Source organism: Lentinula edodes, assembly GCF_021015755.1.
Source record: "Lentinula edodes strain Le(Bin) 0899 ss11 chromosome Unknown C8R40scaffold_47, whole genome shotgun sequence".
NCBI classification, from domain to species: Eukaryota; Fungi; Basidiomycota; class Agaricomycetes; order Agaricales; family Omphalotaceae; genus Lentinula; species Lentinula edodes.
Genome location: NW_025764353.1, coordinates 47,332 through 64,436, shown reverse-complemented (window position 1 = coordinate 64,436; position 17,105 = coordinate 47,332). Strand labels below are relative to the sequence as shown.

At 45.8% G+C, this 17,105-nt stretch overlaps 7 protein-coding genes across 7 annotated transcripts; 1 reads left to right on the top strand and 6 right to left on the bottom strand.

Annotated features, from left to right (window-relative positions):
* Positions 1-675: 675 nt before the first annotated feature.
* C8R40DRAFT_1127285 (uncharacterized protein) lies at positions 676-4,110 on the bottom strand. The gene is made up of 6 exons (XM_046229053.1): positions 3,872-4,110; positions 3,516-3,822; positions 2,611-3,465; positions 2,358-2,548; positions 1,539-2,299; positions 676-1,475 (listed from the first exon to the last, which is right to left on the bottom strand). The coding sequence occupies exons 1-6, from the start codon at positions 4,080-4,082 to the stop codon at positions 822-824; spliced, it is 2,979 nt and encodes a 992-aa protein (XP_046081253.1). The 5' UTR covers positions 4,083-4,110; the 3' UTR covers positions 676-821.
* A 47-nt stretch (positions 4,111-4,157) lies between these two features.
* On the bottom strand, positions 4,158-5,030 carry C8R40DRAFT_656770 (uncharacterized protein). Its single transcript, XM_046235791.1, has one exon. The coding sequence runs from the start codon at positions 4,933-4,935 to the stop codon at positions 4,435-4,437; it is 501 nt and encodes a 166-aa protein (XP_046081252.1). The 5' UTR covers positions 4,936-5,030; the 3' UTR covers positions 4,158-4,434.
* A 514-nt stretch (positions 5,031-5,544) lies between these two features.
* C8R40DRAFT_1057528 (uncharacterized protein) lies at positions 5,545-6,279 on the bottom strand (the record flags this gene model as incomplete). Its single annotated transcript, XM_046225155.1, has 2 exons — positions 5,545-5,913; positions 5,947-6,279. Coding segments are annotated over 2 exons (702 nt in total), but the record flags the coding sequence as incomplete, so codon positions are not given.
* Positions 6,280-6,294: 15 nt separating this feature from the next.
* Positions 6,295-7,743, bottom strand: C8R40DRAFT_656751 (uncharacterized protein). The gene is made up of 4 exons (XM_046235790.1): positions 7,561-7,743; positions 7,053-7,502; positions 6,765-6,991; positions 6,295-6,703 (listed from the first exon to the last, which is right to left on the bottom strand). The coding sequence occupies exons 2-4, from the start codon at positions 7,376-7,378 to the stop codon at positions 6,555-6,557; spliced, it is 702 nt and encodes a 233-aa protein (XP_046081250.1). The 5' UTR covers positions 7,379-7,502; positions 7,561-7,743; the 3' UTR covers positions 6,295-6,554.
* Positions 7,744-8,369: 626 nt separating this feature from the next.
* On the bottom strand, positions 8,370-10,693 carry C8R40DRAFT_1127270 (major facilitator superfamily domain-containing protein). The gene is made up of 7 exons (XM_046229052.1): positions 10,576-10,693; positions 10,007-10,501; positions 9,809-9,949; positions 9,565-9,758; positions 9,150-9,515; positions 8,898-9,088; positions 8,370-8,836 (listed from the first exon to the last, which is right to left on the bottom strand). Exons 2-7 carry the CDS (start codon positions 10,193-10,195, stop codon positions 8,445-8,447), a joined length of 1,473 nt encoding a protein of 490 aa, XP_046081249.1. The 5' UTR covers positions 10,196-10,501; positions 10,576-10,693; the 3' UTR covers positions 8,370-8,444.
* Positions 10,694-11,250: 557 nt separating this feature from the next.
* C8R40DRAFT_1018187 (uncharacterized protein) lies at positions 11,251-12,826 on the bottom strand (the record flags this gene model as incomplete). Its single annotated transcript, XM_046222961.1, has 9 exons — positions 11,251-11,401; positions 11,580-11,604; positions 11,663-11,720; positions 11,794-11,936; positions 11,999-12,107; positions 12,366-12,476; positions 12,541-12,565; positions 12,620-12,648; positions 12,779-12,826. Coding segments are annotated over 9 exons (699 nt in total), but the record flags the coding sequence as incomplete, so codon positions are not given.
* Positions 12,827-14,543: 1,717 nt separating this feature from the next.
* On the top strand, positions 14,544-16,341 carry C8R40DRAFT_1057501 (major facilitator superfamily domain-containing protein; the record flags this gene model as incomplete). The annotated part of the gene is made up of 6 exons (XM_046225154.1): positions 14,544-14,750; positions 14,813-14,953; positions 15,017-15,210; positions 15,265-15,633; positions 15,698-15,888; positions 15,947-16,341. The coding sequence occupies 6 exons, from the start codon at positions 14,544-14,546 to the stop codon at positions 16,339-16,341; spliced, it is 1,497 nt and encodes a 498-aa protein (XP_046081247.1).
* Positions 16,342-17,105: the final 764 nt, after the last annotated feature.

The following is a 17,105-nucleotide window of genomic DNA, read 5'->3' as shown; positions in this document are numbered from 1 at the left end:
TGTTCGCCAGGAATCATCAGATAATATGCAGGACAAGATTCCTTCTTCCTGTGCGCACAACATCTCAGGCTGTATGTCGTTCTTCATTCGGTCGTTACCACCAAGTTTAAGCCATCGGACTTCCTCGTGACTCGAAGTCCGTTGTCTCATCCTGCTCTTATGATCATGATCAACTCAGTCGCTCGATTCTCTCAGGACTTAAACTACATGAATTTCCACAACTCACATCGCTGTGTTCAGGGTTCTCCCTACGGTGAAATGCATCGGGAACCTTTCCATTTGCCTTAGCATTTCAATTTAAGGTTTCCTGTATGTGAAGTGCCTTTGTCGCGTATTTGCTGTATATTTGGTAGGGCAGATACATCTTAGGCCAGGACACGCTCGTCAACTGCTACAACTTCTCGGCTATGTAGCGGGTATCCAGGATATCTGCCTTTTTTTTGTTGAGCTGGCGAGCTAGCTCCTAGAGAATCAATTTTGTTACAGGTCCAATGGTGCAACTTGCGGAGGACGAACCCACTACATAAATATGACCATTGACAATAATATAAACAATCCTTCAGAAGCTTCAACGTCGACAGTGGTCTGAAATGAAATGCACGCTTAAACATGGAGGTGACAACGTACGGAGCCAACACCCATTCAACCGCGGTTTTTACATTTTCTGTACATAGTGTGATATCGGTATCAAAGTTGGCATTCAAGCGGGTAGATACTGACATTTGGTACATAGATAGATAGAAGGAATACATGGCGCTGTCGGTATAAACGTACATCCAATATGATGAATACAAAAATGATCAAGACAGCAAATAACCCATTCATCGCTTGCGCAAGTTGTATGGTGTCGAAGACGACGTTGAAGCTATAGGTTCAACTCGGTCAGGACGAGTCACCACAGTCGAAACACGTCCTGGGGCAACATCGCTGATTCGACCTAGACTGCGACGAGATCGCAGAATCCTTCCAGTGACTTGACGATCGTTTGAACGCCCAGGTTTGTTGTCAGATCCTGTTGTAACATTCACATTGGTAGACTTCAGGCTTTTGGTTCTTCGAGTGCTGGCAGCCCTACGATCCGAAACATCTCCCCTAGTGGACCGAACGCTTTTGGTTTTGCGAGTTCTAGCGACACTGGGGGTAGTTGCGCTATCTTCAAGTACAGTCGAGGATCTACCGCGCTTCTTACCCTTCTTTGAGTCCTCGACTACTGGTGGCGGAAGCGCAGTTTCCACCTTCTTCTTGGTTTGAACGATGGCCTGCGAAAGACGACGCATAAACTCCTCATAAGGAACCCCCTTTTCAGCCTCGTCCAAGCCGTCAATGTTCAAAACCCCAGCCGGACGTCGTTCAGGAGGAATGCTATCTTCGCTCGCGTTCTCAGCCCAGGAGGATCCCGAAATCCGGAGGACACCGAAGTCTCCGACTTCGAGACAGAGGTTCGGTAAGTTGCTGAGAAGCGAAAGTATGTCAGGCTGGAAGTCAATTAATCATTTTCATTTTCGGAGAGCTCGAAATTGCAACGCGTTGGTACGTACCTGGTCATGAAAGACTTTGGTAGGGTGGAGGTCGTCAATCTCCTGCGCAAAATCTATATCCTCTTCATTTGTGGACTTTGATGAAATCCGTACGAACACCCAGAACGATTGTTCATCGGCACGTTGTAAGCAAAATACTAGGATCACAGTGTTGCTCGAGGAAGACAACAAAGCACAGAATGGTTCGTCCCGCTCGTGTTTGAACCACGAGAGTATATCTTCGTTACTATTGGCCATAAAAACCAGCTTGCCATAGATGTCCTCCCGCAGATGGACGTCCACTGCTTCAAATCGTTGTTCTATCTTTGTGAAAGTGACAAGTTTCATTTCGGGGAGGGCTGCAGGTAATCCGATGATTCTGAACGCATCTGAAATTTTGCAGTGGCTCGGTATTACTGTGGGTGATCCAAAGCTTCTGTACGTATCTGGAATTTCGCAGGGAGGTCCCGAGATCGAGGTAAGCCAGAAAGCCAGAAAATGTGCAAAATGAGTAGGATGAACGAAAACCTCGGATCTCTTGCAAAAAATCCTGATAAACTTTTCAAAACCGAAGTAAGAATTTTTCTTGAGCCACATTGCGCCAGCAGTCACTGTTATGGGCTCATTGAGTGCAATTTGAGCGCAGTCAGGGTCAATGAAATATCCGTAATCTTCAGTGATCAGGACTCTATCCTCTGTTAAGCAGTCAATGCAACCCGTCGAAGTACTCAAAAAGGAAGTGGCTGCACGGTGCATTTCTACTGTGACTGTTTTAAGTGACCCTAGAAGTGAAATGAAGTTAACGCATATAGTAATGGTATCTCAATGTTTTCAACATACGCAAGCCAAGTCCCTTATGACCAAGTGGTAGGTACCAATCATTAGAACGACCCTTCTCTCCTTCCGAGTATTTACCGTTATCATGAGGAAGATATTCAGTGATATTTTCGACATAATTACCCAGCAACGTATGAGGGCTGTGGAAATCGTTGTAGAGTAACACTGCAAGAAAGGACGCTGTGTAACGATGCCTAACCATCAAAAATTGCAATGTATAAGTCAATGTATATTTTAACAGTAGACCTGAACAAACCGTCCACGCAACCACTGCCACATACGGTCCAATAAAGCCTGCCCAGAGATTGAAGTGGCAAATCTGGGAGGCAAAAATTTGGTGGCATAACGGCGGTGTTCTTCTGGGTCATCAAAAGACCCAGTATCTGAGCACCAGCGAAAATCATCCCACTCGCCGACGGTCGACTGAAAATGGTCTTCGGGAATGATCGTGCCAGATACAACAAATCTGAAGGGAAAATAGCCCACCCGTCGTCGGAGGCTGCGTATGATTTCTTTCAAGATAGGATAACGGCCGTGTTCATCTTCAAACGCCTCCTCGTGCTTTCGCGACGCTACGTTTGATTCATCTACTGCGATGTAAAAGAAATCACCAGCAGCAATTTCCCATGTGCTCTGTATTTCGTCCAACAAGTTCAGCATCGCCTCATCCAGTTCTTCGTCACTTAGACAAGCATCTGTAATTTTAGATTTGATCATTCCGAATAAGTCGTATAACGGTATGACGTTCATTGGGGATATCTGTAATTCCAACCAGCGTTGCCGCTGTGCAAGACAGAATCCCTGCTTTGAACAGATTTCCAGAAACATCCTGAAGACGAGGAACCGTGCCAACAAAACTTCGCTTACCGCGCGGTACACTAATCGTCTATTGGCTTGTAAGGACGAGGAGTAGTCAGAGTCAGAAGTAGGTGCACGTGGTAGGTAAGACGTCCAATTTTTATCCCATTTTAGCTGGTTTAGAACAGAAGGAAGATCGGATGATCCAAGGCAGGATGCGTCTATAGCACACGTGAAGTAAAATCCCCAATGGAGGCATAGGCCTTCGAAGAGGAGCTTTGTTTTTCCTGTACCCGATGTGTTCACGAGGAATCTAGGGAAATAAATTACTTCGTTCTTCGCAGAGGGCAAATGGTCTCGTACGTGTGATTCGATGAAGAAAAAATTCGGTCTAACTTTTCCCTAGATTTGGAACTATGCTGAAAGCTACCCAATTCATGGAGAATGATCAGAGGGACTGCATCATTCGGTTTCCCCAATGGAATACGCAAGCTCCCAACGTGAACCGTGGTCTCCATTTGTGCATCGTCGCTATTCGACGTCCAAAAATGTTGTTCCGATTCTCCTCTAGCTATAGATGCTATATTTCCATCCAACGAAATTGACCGAATCAGTTCGTTCATCCTCCCCAGACGAGGATGAAATCTCCATGCAATTCGTTTAACATGGACTGTTGGTAAGATTAAACATTTTATCGCGCAAAAAAATCAAAGACGCACCACAAAGGTTGTCAAGCGCCTCCAGATTCTGTGATCTATGTGCCTCCTTAAGCTTCTCGTGCAACGTAGGGTCTTCTGATAGAATTGTGGCACATTGTTCCAATGTAAGTTTCTCGCGTACTTCAGGAGTAAGACATGTATAGAGAAAGTCGGTAGCAAGGTCTGGCTTCCCAATGTCGGCAAATTTTCTGAGAGCTTCTTGCTGGTCCATTGGGCATTGCCAAGGTCTTCGGTCCCACTGCACCGGTTGCTATAAATATAAATTTCTCACGACTAATTCCACGGTAACCAACACGTCGATGCATCAATGTACTGTACATAACTGACAAGCAAAAGTATTAATTCATACCGACTCCTCAGGAAACCGGCTTCAAGAAGTATCTTCGTCAAAATCCATGCTACAAAAACACCAGACTCCGCTTCTAAGTATAGACGAACAAGAAGTAATAATAGCGTAAAGTATGCTTAGTCCTCCGTGCTTCAAGCTTGAGCTTGAAGTTGAACTCGAACACTGGTTTGGGCTTTTCAGCGGCTGAAAATAACGAACAACGATCCACAGCCTTTTACAGCTCATTGCGTTTGCGCTTTGAGCCAGTAGACGAGAACTCGATTTCTACAGAGTCCACAACTGTGTCGCTGACGCTGGCAGCATTTCCCCTTTGGTCAATTCCCAAGACAGCAGGATCATTCTCGTCAAAATAACTCAATCCGTCGTTCTTGGCATCGACCGCCCTGTCCCTGATGACATCAAGAATATCTGTGGGATGCTCGTTCTTCGTCGTTGAAATCAACAGACTAATCCTCAATTTTCCCAATAGATGATTATCGCCCTCGTCCGGGTCCTGGGTTGACACTCGTTGTCGTTTGTCTTTGTCTGTCGTTTGGGCCTGAGGAAAAGCTTTGGCAAGATCCACCTTGACCGGAAAGCCGCATACAATGCGTATGATACCATATTGACCCGCGGATGGATCCCTGAACTTGAGGTTCTGAAGAGTGTTCAAAATGTTCTCCCGCTTGGACACCCGATCTAGACTGGGGTCTTTCTTGAAATGGAGTAACACCATCCATCAGCCAGCTGAGCATCGACGACAGTGACAATGGCTTACTTGAAAGAAACGTCTTGGAGTGACTGTAGCAATAGCCCCCCTGAGAGTTTCGGGCTCAAGTGATCTAGTCCGGTGGTATTTGCACTGGATTGCGAGGCATATATAGGTGAAGCTGCCTGAAACTTTGCCTTCCAACTTCAGGAAACACATGATATCAGGCCCCATCAAATTCATCGGGAAACAAAATGTGGCATGTCTCTTCAAACTCAGCCATTCGCTCAGAGCGGAGTGGTCTTTCGTCCCAATTCCCAGCCCAATTGGTCCAAAGAGGGTCGAGTCGCCTTTCACTAAACTGACTTTCCCTTCTACAAGCTTCTGGCTTTCATCCAGGTGGAGTGTCACCAATTGTGCTTCCCTATCTCCCAAGCCCCTGTCATCCGCACCATTGAAGTCAAAGACCTCGTTCAACTTGATAGGTTTTTGAAGAATTTGCAGAAGATAGTACGACATGAATTCTTCAAACCCATTGCGCCCAGTCGAAGGGTAGTGATAATCAATCTGATCGGCCAGTGTTTTATACACTGTATGAGGTCTTTGCTCGTTGAACCACACAGAGCAAGCGAGTAGAACCAGAGGCTCGTCAATTTTGACTGACTTTTTCCCATCATAGCCGCTTATTCTTGCAAGCCCGAGTTCAATGTATGCTCTTTCATCACTTCCCAAGTAAGTTGCCAATTTCGAGGTGAAAAGGTATTCGTGAGCAATGGTTTTTATTTTCTGCCTCATCCTTTCGTTGAGTTTTTCGAATCCAAATGCTGGACTAGGTAGTTCAACAATCCCAAATAAGTCTTTCTCGGGGTCCTCAAAATCTGCAGGGCGGAAGCAGGCTACGCTGTAGATGTATTGGTCCAGGAGTTGATGCATATTTTGATATCCACATTGTAATGCAAGAGACATATACTCCGCAGTAAACCTATATCTATAAACATCAATTAGCTAACAAAATTATTTCGACGCAATTGTGATGACTTGCCTGCCTCGCAGCCAATAGTAAATTCTATTCCGAAGGTGGCCAGAAGTGTGCCATATATCCGGAGGGAAAAACTTTTCCAAGTATACTGTCTGGGCTTTGAAGTCATCGAACGCGCCAGTATTATAAACGTTGGACAAGGATTGTGTCTTCACAACAACAGAGGAAATCACGTCGGATATAAGTTCTCTGGACAATCCTGTCCCCGTGAAAATGAAAGCACTAGTTCCAGTTCCATTTTCACTATTGAGTGATTCATCCCAGCATCGGGCTATCTCACGAAGAATGCCTCGCCTCGCCGTCCAATTGGCTGAACGAAAGAAGTCCTCCATGTCTGCGACAGCAAACTGGCATTCATCAATCACGATGTAAATTGGTGTGGATTTATTTGCCTGGCCTAAAGTCTGCCTCATCCATACCAGTATTTCCTGTGAAAGAAACTGCATGATGCGTATTTTCTGGGATAAATCGATGCCCTGTCTCTCAAACCAGGCAATGAGATCCTTGCTGAGCTGCTTGAAAGGATCATCTCCGTCACTACCACTGCTGCTCAACAAATGAGGATGTAGCTGCAGATGCAGCCATCGACGTTTGTGATCCATTTGACTCAAATCTTTTTTTGTCTTCTGAATGGCAATGATGTATTGCTGGAAGACAAGCAACCGAGAGAGTAATGGGACAAGAAGCTCGGAGCAAGCAAGCTGTTGATTTTTTTCAAGGGCTTGACGGAACTCTTCACTTTTTTGAACATCTTTCCTGAATGTTTCAATCCTCTTTATAAGAACGTCCTCGTCTGTGACATCATTAGGCTCTGTACCTGTATGGCGGGCATGAACAGCGATATCCGCAGATGTAACCAAAAGACTTGGTGCGTGTGGAAGTGTGCTTCCGAACAAAGCCTGTCTGATGTTTGACATGGCGGAAGGCACGTCTTTGGAACCAACATGAGAATCATTATGACAAGAGAAATAGAGGCCCCAATTGGAACACAAATGCTCCAAAACAAGTCTGGTTTTTCCAGCACCAGAAGTGTTGACAAATATCCTGGAGGATGGAGTTTAAGCATAATGACATAGAGAACTTGAATCGCCTGTCGGAATCTTACTTGTGATTGGAGTGCTTTGTAAACAAACCCCGTAAACGGGCTTTCAAGTGTTCATCTTGCTGAAACCGACCCAACTCATATAACAACATGTCAGGGAGATGGTCGTGAGGAGCTCGAGCTCGAGGTATTTTCAGGCTGTGAATGAAATCTTTGTGTTTTTGCGGAACCTCCAAATTTGGCACATTGAATGCGGGCTCCCATAAGGGCAAAGATATTTCATCTTTGATCAGTTTCTCCATTTGAGGCTGCAAGCTACCTGCGAGTCTTTGGGCTTCGACCATATAGAAAGCCACTAAGAAAAATTGAACAAGGTTCAACGAAGACATGGATCCGGCGGCATACTCTTTTCTTGCTGGGTTGACAGTGGCTCATCGGTATCCATACCTGCCTGAGTACCTTTCAAGTTCACTGGTCGTTCCTTGGACATGGTATTTTCATCACCAGACTGATCTACAGGATGTTCGTTCAATACATCAATTTGAACTTGAAGCAACAGACGTGAACATACTAATAGTTGTTGGATATGTGAGGGCGTCGCCGCTGCGCCTGCCATGACTGAAGGATTGCATTCAGATAAAGTAGATCCTACGAGAATAAGGATTGAGAGGATTAAAGAAGGAAGAACTGTCGCTATGTTGTTGGGGTGGGGTGGGGTGGGGTGGTAGCTGAGGTACACGCACTAACTTGAAGTTCTTTAAAGTACAAAGATAGTACATTGTCAAATGTCAAATACCGTTAGAGTATAGAAAGAACAAGGACTATTCTAACGGACGACGTTATCTAATTTCTGTCCTGTCGCCATGTGTATGCCTACAGGAGATAGCTGAGAACCGTTGGATCGTCATCCTGAACTGCGAACGAGGTTACTGATATTGTTGTTCTCTAAGCATAACAAAGTACAAGAAGACAAAAGCTTTTGAATATATCAGAACAACGCCTACCAACCGTTGTCATTCGATCAGTATCGAGTATAACATAGATTGTGGGTCACCTGTCAGCTCACAGAAAACAAGAATAGCCTCGATACCCGCTACATACATAGGCGAAAAGCTGCCACGAGTACGCATATGTCGATGTAGGAAATTTGAATGCGGAACAAAAGACAGCGCGCGATAGACCTTTTGATGCACCTTGAATTATTGTCCAATGTTCATCCATGACTATTCAATGCCATGACTTCTCTCGATGCACCGAAAGCGGCTGTTTACTTGTAGCCACTGGCCATGGACAGTTCGAAGATAGTTCAATCTTGAACGTTTGAACTCCGAACTCGTTTGTGTCCTCTGAGTCTCAGGATCAATATCACGAGCGTTTTTTGTGCGCTAACTTGTAATTTCATTTCCAAGGACAGACCGATTCCAATATCCCTCGGTCAGAAAAATCATTCATTTTTCACAAATTATATATGTACCAAGCACTATGATTCCCAAGCCCAGGCGCTTCTTCTTCCCTATCCATCGTTTTCCTTCGTTCTGCCTTCCTAGCATTCGCTATCCGCAGATACAATATATTGAGCGCACAAAATAGCGCTGCAAGAAGACTAAATATTAAGAGCGTGATTGTTGCCTTGGTGTACTTGGGCGCAGGGCTCAACGAGCCAAGCAGCCAAGTGGCGAGAATGCCACCAGAGTTGCCCATGATGAAGCCCATGGCGATCACTGTTGCTCGCCGGGTCTGAGGGGAGGCATTGTTTGCATTCCACGTAGCTTGGGTGGGTGGAGCCATGTAGGCACCGGTGACAGAGAAGAATAGAGAACCATACTGGACTCGCTTTGATTCAGATCCTAGTGCGGGAGGATAGTTGATCCTTGAGATCAGGTTCACAAGAGGAACAGGTTCACACACCGAGGAACATTGCGAACCCGATAGCACAGAGAAGCACGGATACAATACATACAACCCCTCGGCATCGATAACGGTCGGAAATGAAAGATGAAATCAAAGCAACGACACAAGCGACAGCGTAAGGCGGCACACTCATCAGCTGTGCATCAGCTGCAGTGTACCCAAGGCCTTGAATAATCGACGGAGAAAAGCTATGCGGAAGATACCTGTCATTAGCGAACGGTAAAGCACATAGAATCTGAAACCACTAACTAAGCCAGGCCGAACAGGATAGTCGCGGCAAAGAAAAACGCCATGCCAAGGAGCCACAATTGAGGAAGCTTCAGTGCCTCGAGGACCTCTTTCCAGCTAAATACCTCTTCCTCCTTGTGGGTATCTTCCAGTAATTTTCCCTTCACGTAATTCTTCTCTTCAGGACTCAAAAACCAGGTTTTGTCGAGGGATCGAGGAAAGATGAAATATGACGAAAGACCGAACAGAAATGTGAATAGGCCTTCGAGAATGAAGATCCAAGACCATCCGGGTCGATTTCCTACTCCGTCCATCCGAATAATTCCATACGCTAGGATTCCGGAGAATGCTCCTGAGAGAGAGGCAGATGAAAAGAACAGGGTAACGCTGAAGACAAGTGATCAGTGCGGTTATTCCTGACCAGATTAGTACTCACCGCGTGTTCATCTTGTATCGAGGATAGAAGTATGAAAGGTAAAGTACAAGTCCAGGGAAGACGCCACCCTCCAGGAGACCCAGGAAGAACCGACAGGCCAGAAAACCTGAATAAGAATCGACAATTCCCTGCAGCGTGGTGACGATTCCCCAAAGAGTCAACATCGTTGGAAGCATCAAATGGGGCCCGACAGCCTGTACAGAAAAGCTGTCATAAACATTTCTAGATCTTTTGGAAAACATACCTTGAGAACGAGATTCGAAGGTAACTCAGACACGATATAAGGGACATATGTGACCGTTAACGCGATACAATATTGTTTGTTCGACATTCCAAGATCTGTTTGTAGTCCCGCCACACGCGCATTTCCAACATTCGTTCGATCCTGCAAATTGTGATACATGAATAAGCCAACAGGTGAAGGACGCGTCGCGGTACGTGCCAAGAACGACAGGAGATAAAACATTGACATAATTGGGAGAAGATGGTAATCGAGTTTCCGCCAGACTCTGCCTGCTATTGCAGAGTCCGCAACAACATCAGCGCCGTTGGAAGTTTCTAGCGAAGACCTCGCGCCCTTTTCGATGTTGTTGTCTTCTTTTACCGAGAAACTTTGTTGTGAATGTACCATGTCGCGCGCACAAAGATCGCTGAACAAGCAAGAGACGAGCTCGGTCAACTTGAAGGTGGGGACTTCCTTGGGCAAATTACCCTGGTGGCTCTTTTAGGAGGACGCCCAGCAAGACGAATGTCAAATGTCATTGCTACCTTCCAATTCTGTGATTCATCTCCGAAGGCCCTGAATATCAGCGGAATACTCGCGTCCAGCTCGCGTCTCCGCTGTGCACATATTCAGTGTACCACGGTACCACCAATATGAGTTCAGGTAAGTAAGTACAAGTAATTAATCTTTCTGATGTCTCCGTCAATTATGTATCTGTTGAGGACATCTTTCGTCGAAGTAAGTGGATGGGGAAGATCTGCAACACTTTTAGAGGATTGCGATCGTACCTGAGTAATATTCAACCTGGGAAGGAGGTACGAGCAGTATGTGTAGCCACAAATAGATAGGTAGATAGTTTAGGCTTGCAGGTCAATTGTCTTGACTGGCATTGGCACGCAAGCTATACATCGAGATAAAATTCCCACATTGACTACGCAAATGGCGCCACATAGCAGCGGCTCTCATCGTTACTACTTGGCTTTCATAACATAAAACTACACAGACAATCTACAGTACCTACTACTCAAGAAGGGTATATTTACGCCTTTAATCTTCTGTTGTTTCAATGACCTTTCAAAAACAACAACGTGTTTAGATATCATACGAGGGACGCCGAAAGGAACGTACCTTGGTCACCGTAATACCAAGTTCCACGTCTTGTTGAAGGCTAAACGGTGTCTTTCCACCAGAGCGGGTCGAATCGAATGTCCTGGTATTATCAAGTTCGTAGACGTGCGGTGAAGTCATGATCTAGCAACAAAGGAGGGAAGTTAAAAGGTGTATATCATATCCACTGCGAGTGCTCACAGTACGTGGATGCTCTGCAAACCTGTCCATCTAAAGACGTCGGCAGGTAAGTCATTGAGATAAAAGTCGTTCCAATGAATCATATCTCTCACCGGACGAAACCTAGACCCTCTGTGCGTCGAACGATCTAACGCGTTCCGTTGCACGCCAGAAGATGAATTTTGACTGGGCCTCAGCAGGCCCGCTCGCGCGTTCAAGGTTGACATTAGGCAGTTGGTATAGAGTTTGGCTAACGTAAGGTCCCAGAGAAAGTTTCTATCCAGCAGAGTAAGTGATTGAGCAAACGAGATAGAACTGATCTTGTTGCTTACAGTCCAGTATGCTGTAACCAACGAGGTAATTCAGCTCCGATTATTCCCAAAATGCATTCCAACTCACCGGCAAGGCCATGAAGAAAGCAACGTCGCCAATGGCACAAATCGAACTGTCGAGCAAACCCATTAGAACATCTGATACATACTCTTAATGACCGAATAATTTTCACGTTATCATCCCGGTTTGTACCGTCACTAAGTAAACAAGCAGCTTTAGAATCGCGCTCGATATCCGACTGTCTTTATAACCTACTCCTGATGATTTTGTCAACCACCGAGTCCGTAATTGCAAAGCCCGTCTTGCGTTGAGCCTAACACAATGTCAATAATCAACCTCAAGCGTCCTCGAATCAAATATGGTTAGAGAGTTGACACTGCACATACCAGATTCCAAACCAGCGTTCCTGTGATCAACAAATCGGCGACACAGGCTGTTAGGAACCACAAGAGCGCCGACCAGTGTAGTTCTGGCTTGTCAGCAAAGAGCTTGAGTTTCGCAATCTTGACTCCTGTTATGAAACCTCCAGCTGTGGAAAAATGCATGAGTCGTATATTTTGTGCTCAAGGACACAACATCGATTGTACTGACCAGAGGACGCTAACGCCAACATTACAACAACGCCAGGTATCCAGTACGTCTGAGTAATCTTCCGGATTCTCCAAGCGAAATAAATTTGGATTGGGGTAGATATTAATACCTACATGAGTGATTGTCAGTCAGCGATTTCCATTCGAAACTTTTCCGACTGACTATTAATATCGGTTCTGGCAAATTGAGCCATGAGTCTCAAGGCCAACAGGTTCATTGATTGTTGAAACTCACCCAGTAGGAATACTAGCGATACAGCAAAGGTTGTTTTCATCACTTATGTATCCAATATGTGGCATGCACTACGCACGAGTGGGGAAATTCATGACCGCTTTTTGGGTTCCTGATCTCGAAAATCAGTATCAACGCGAGGGAATGACCGGTAGTGCGGCACACCGTATTCCGCAATTAAAGGTTGATACATCATAGCCATGTCAATGGCCGTATTTGCAGTCTCCAGTATGAAGAGATAAGCGACCTGGTCGAATACGCATGGTAAGTCAACTTATTCCGGACGTTTCTGTAACTCCGTAAATGCTTACAAAAAGCCGAACCCAAATCGTATCTCTAGAAAAATCGGGTAAACAAGAATCGGGTTAACGAGAAGGGAACTTCGCCGACAATGGGTATGTCCTGAAATAAAAGAGCATCTGTACGTTGTGAAGGGGTTTGAGAGGAGGTTGTATAGGATGAAGAACATCGAAGCGCATGCCTGATTGAGTAAAACCTGCAGAGGGATTGTCAGGAATAGGAGCAAGGGTAACTCGTTCGTCGACTCACCCCGTACAAAATCATGTTGAGGAACACTCCAATAAGCATCGGGCCATATCTTGAGAATATGTACCAGTGTTCATGTCAGTGTTCCAGTAGTGGATTGCGAAGGTGAACGCACTGAAGTTGAACATGGAATTCCGAGTCCGCCATTTCGAGAGCGTCAATGTAACCTGCGACGTAGGGTAAAAAGTGCCTAAGTCCGACCCTCGTGAACTCTTTAAAAGTCTAGTCCACTAGGCTCGCCTCGTGCAAAGAATTTGGCGGTACATACTCCGAATGATATGATGATGATGAGACAACCTTCGGAAAGAGACCTCTCATGACCTGCCAGATTTCAAATGAATTGACCGTAGATCTGTGATTTGTTTCCTATCTCCCCGGACAGAAATGCAACTCCGACGTGGATCGAGTCGATCCTTGCGCGCTTGATTCTTGAGAACAGGTAACGATAACCGAAAAGTTGAACGTCGGTGTCAGTCGGTGTCAGTCGGTGTACTCAGGTCGTCGTTCACGAAATCATATTCATTTCTGGGGATGTAGATTTCCTGCGGAGATATATTTCATGAGCTAACGTCGCATCAAGTCGAGAAGAAAATCCATACTGTTGAAGCGTCGAGCTTTACGTCGACATCCATAAGCGTAACTGGAAGTCGCGTGTGTACAGAACCTGAAAACCATTACTTTCAATGTACCAATTATCAACATATAAATATTCACTCACGTTGAAGAAGACTGTCGAGACAACATGGGCATTGGACCCAGATTGGACCTCATTGGGATAACTAGTGCACGTGGTGATAGTGGTGATCGCTGGTCGGGCTGGGTCAGAGATTTGATCCGAAGTACGCGCCTCCTTGTTTACACAGATACACCGACCAGACACCCATAAATTAGCATCAATTGTCTATCTGTTGTATCTGTCTAACATCAGTATATCCTTCTTCCCATGCCAGCATCTTCACCCTGAAACCTATACTATCTCCTGGCAAACAACTCTGGCAAACTCCTGCCCAGCGCCGTAAGTACCACCCACTATCCTTGATTCTGTGGTCAGTGTATAAGCTGTTTTCGCAGCACAAAACACCTTTCCTTGCGAGAACACACATATGTCGCTGTAGATGTTGACCCATGTGCGGGCTCTGAGCGCAGGGTGGATCCTGAACCGGTCAACGGGAACCTGATGATGTACATATGTATCTCAAAGCTCCAGGGACCATCATCCGACACAAGTGCTGGAGAAAAAACACTTGATTTTTTCTCAATTCTTGCAAATGGTTGGGCACGGGTTGGGCATTACAAAAGAATGAAGATTACAAATAATGGAGAGTCAGGGAGGGCCGCGGTCAGTTTGAAGGCACCATGTTGGCACCATGAGATTTAGTGTGCAAGAGGCACCGTCATGATCACCGTTGTATTCAAATTCCCCCTCGATTTGCCTTCTAACAACTCTGACCTTTCACCAAAAATTGGGATCAACACTCAACAATCAACATGATGCCACAAGATTGAACCAAACTACCAATCTTGTTCGGCTTCGTATTCACCACATGTGCATATCGGGATTGTTATTCAAATATCGAAGCGCTTCTGGAATTCATACGACCCCGAAACTCAGTATCCATCATTCACTGGAGCAAAAATAGTGTATAAGAAAGTCCCCAGCAACTTAACAGTGACTTTGCGAGTGCGCTACTTCCCTCGGTCTCCATCTTTCGGAAACTGCTAGTGCTAGACGTATCCTTCGTCCCCAGAATTGAGAGTCAGCTCCGTAATGGCTTCCGCTATCTCACAGAACAGCTTACCCGAGAAGAGCGTGCAATCTGATTCTCACTCCAAGCTAGAGAAAAGAACAAGCTCAGAGTCTTCCCTCGAAGGCTTTGATGTCGTCGAAAATCCCGCTATGGAAGCGAGAGTTTGGCGGAAACTCGACTTGCGTGTTCTTCCAGTTGTAGCCATGTTCTATTTCTTGTCGTTCTTGGTCTGTTCAACCCTCGTTTGATTGCTTCTGTCCTTTGCTCATCGCTGTATGTCAATTTATAGGATCGAACGAACGTTGCGAACGCGCGTGTGGCAGGATTACAGACTGACCTCAAGATGACGAACAAGGAGTATAGCATTGCGTTAACGGTGACTTATGTGCCGTATATTGTCGCTGAACTTCCCTCGAATCTATTGCTTAAGGTGTGTTGCACTCTGATGCACCTCATATCTCACATTTTCTAATTCACAATATCCTGACACTAGGCGGTGGGGCCTAATCTCATGCTGCCAACAATGTTGACTCTCTGGGGAATTGTCACCACGCTGCAAGGTGTTGTCAAAACGTATTCAGGTCTTCTCGCATGTCGGTTCTTTCTAGGTCTCCTGGAGGGCGGCGTGTTCCCCGGACTAGTGCTTTATCTGTCGTACTTCTATCCTCGGTATAAGATGAATTTGCGGTGAGGATTTCACACAGGTCCTAGCCACACCTCGTACTGATCATTCATCCACAGCGTAACAGCGTTCTTCGCCTCTGCCTCTCTCTCTGGCGCATTCTCCGGAATCCTTGCCTATGGCATCATCCACATGGACGGCGTCGGTAATCGGCCAGGCTGGTCGTGGATATTCATACTGGAAGGCCTATTCACATTCCTCTTCGGTCTATCCTCGTACTTTACTCTCCCTCGATCCGTCGACAAGACGTGGTTCTTTACCCAAGAAGAAAAAGACTATGTTAACGCTAAACTACTCTCCGATAATGCACAGAAAGATGAAGATGGGTTCAGTTGGAAGGAGGTTCTGGAAGCGTTGAAGCTTCCGCAACTTTGGTTCTGTAATATCGCGTTTTTCTGCTCGGGGACGATCTTGTATGGGCTGGCTTAGTATGTTTTTCTCTTCGAACTAAAAGGAAAACTGTGTCTTGAACTAAAACGCACTTCGTCCCAGCTTTTCACCATCAATTATTCAAAGTCTTGGCTACACAGCGGCTAACGCACAGTTAATGTCTGTTCCACCATTCGCTGTAGCATGCGTCGTATCCGTAATCGCGTCTTTCATCTCTGACCGCTACCGATGTCGTGGAATCGTCTCTATCGTTTCGGTCATCTTCTGTGCCATTGGTTTTGCGATGTTCCTAGGTTTGTTCCAAGCTCCGCACCTGAGATACAGAAGACTAAACAATCCACACGTTTCAAGGGTCTAAATCAACCCACGTCCAATACGGCTCCCTCTTCTTCTCCATTACCGGTGCCTACACCGTTGCCCCCACCGGGTCAGCATGGAACGCTAATAACGCTTCCCCTCAAACTCGCCGCGCGACCGTCATCGCATTTGGTTTCGTTATGACTAACTCTGGTGGAATACTCGCGACTTGGCTCTTAGGCTCGCTCAGTCCCGCGCCGAGGTACACGAAGGCAACGATAACCCTCCTGGTGCTGAGCATCGTCGCGATGGTATTCTGCACGGCGAACTTATGCTATTTGTGGTCGCAGAATAAAAAGAAGGCGGAGAAGAGGATGACGATGGTGAGTAGGGAGGAGGAGAAGCAGGGGTTGGGGAATCATAGTGCATGGTATATCTACAATTTGTGATTGAATCTCTTTGGATCAATTTTGGAAAAAGGTCTGCTCTTTCTTGATACGGTACATCCTAAATTTCCTAATACAATAATCCGTAGCCAAAGAGGCCTACTATGTGTTAAAAAGCAGGAGTCACTAAGTGAATCAAGTACACCCCCATCCTACCCCTTCACTTCAACAGATATGAATCATATAAGCGGTTCAAGAGTAGCAGAATTACTGCTTGGTTCTCGTTGAAATGTATTTCGTGAAAATGATGAGGATTGTTCAACCATCAGACATCCCTCTTGGACAATCGCTGCCTGAAGAGAACATTCAGCATTAGGCTCTCGGACTGGTACCATTGACAGGCCACTGAAATCCCTTTTCATATTCTACCTTTCTCTACAGGGGATGAGTGCTCCCGCGTCCGCGTGAGAGTTACCCATCGTTTGCAAGCTCAGGGCTGCCGAGACCATTATCACGAGTTGTATTCTGGGTAGAGCCTGGTAGAGCTCGACTGTTGAAGCGAGGAGTTTGAAGGCTAGTCCTATGACGTCGGACCGAGTACTGAGTATTAAAATATTAAGGCCTGAGGTGGAATGCAATGCGATTGTCGCGTTGAAGTTTGCTAGCTGGCTGGCATGAGACAATGGAGGATGGCGTGTAGACGATCCTGTCGAAAGAGAAGCACAATATATCTTGGAAAGTAAGCCACAAACGTATCCAAAGTCGTAGTCTCCGTTAACTCAAGTATGGAGTTTTTAGCTATTTTCAGATTGTATGTACGCGCTCTT

Coding starts and splice junctions, on each gene's coding strand:
- C8R40DRAFT_1127285 (XM_046229053.1), bottom strand. CDS start 4,082: ATGGACCAGCAAGAAGCTCTCAGAAAATTTGCCGACATTGGGAAGCCA. Junction 3,823..3,871: donor GGCGCTTGACAACCTTTGTG/GTGCGTCTTTGA, acceptor TCTTACCAACAG/TCCATGTTAAACGAATTGCA. Junction 3,466..3,515: donor TTTTCTTCATCGAATCACAC/GTACGAGACCAT, acceptor TTATTTCCCTAG/ATTCCTCGTGAACACATCGG.
- C8R40DRAFT_656770 (XM_046235791.1), bottom strand. CDS start 4,935: ATGGTGTTACTCCATTTCAAGAAAGACCCCAGTCTAGATCGGGTGTCC.
- C8R40DRAFT_656751 (XM_046235790.1), bottom strand. CDS start 7,378: ATGTCTTCGTTGAACCTTGTTCAATTTTTCTTAGTGGCTTTCTATATG. Junction 6,992..7,052: donor ACAAAGCACTCCAATCACAA/GTAAGATTCCGA, acceptor TCCATCCTCCAG/GATATTTGTCAACACTTCTG. Junction 6,704..6,764: donor TGTTCATGCCCGCCATACAG/GTACAGAGCCTA, acceptor TGAAACATTCAG/GAAAGATGTTCAAAAAAGTG.
- C8R40DRAFT_1127270 (XM_046229052.1), bottom strand. CDS start 10,195: ATGGTACATTCACAACAAAGTTTCTCGGTAAAAGAAGACAACAACATC. Junction 9,516..9,564: donor CGATACAAGATGAACACGCG/GTGAGTACTAAT, acceptor ACTTGTCTTCAG/CGTTACCCTGTTCTTTTCAT. Junction 9,089..9,149: donor ATCCTGTTCGGCCTGGCTTA/GTTAGTGGTTTC, acceptor TCTTCCGCATAG/CTTTTCTCCGTCGATTATTC.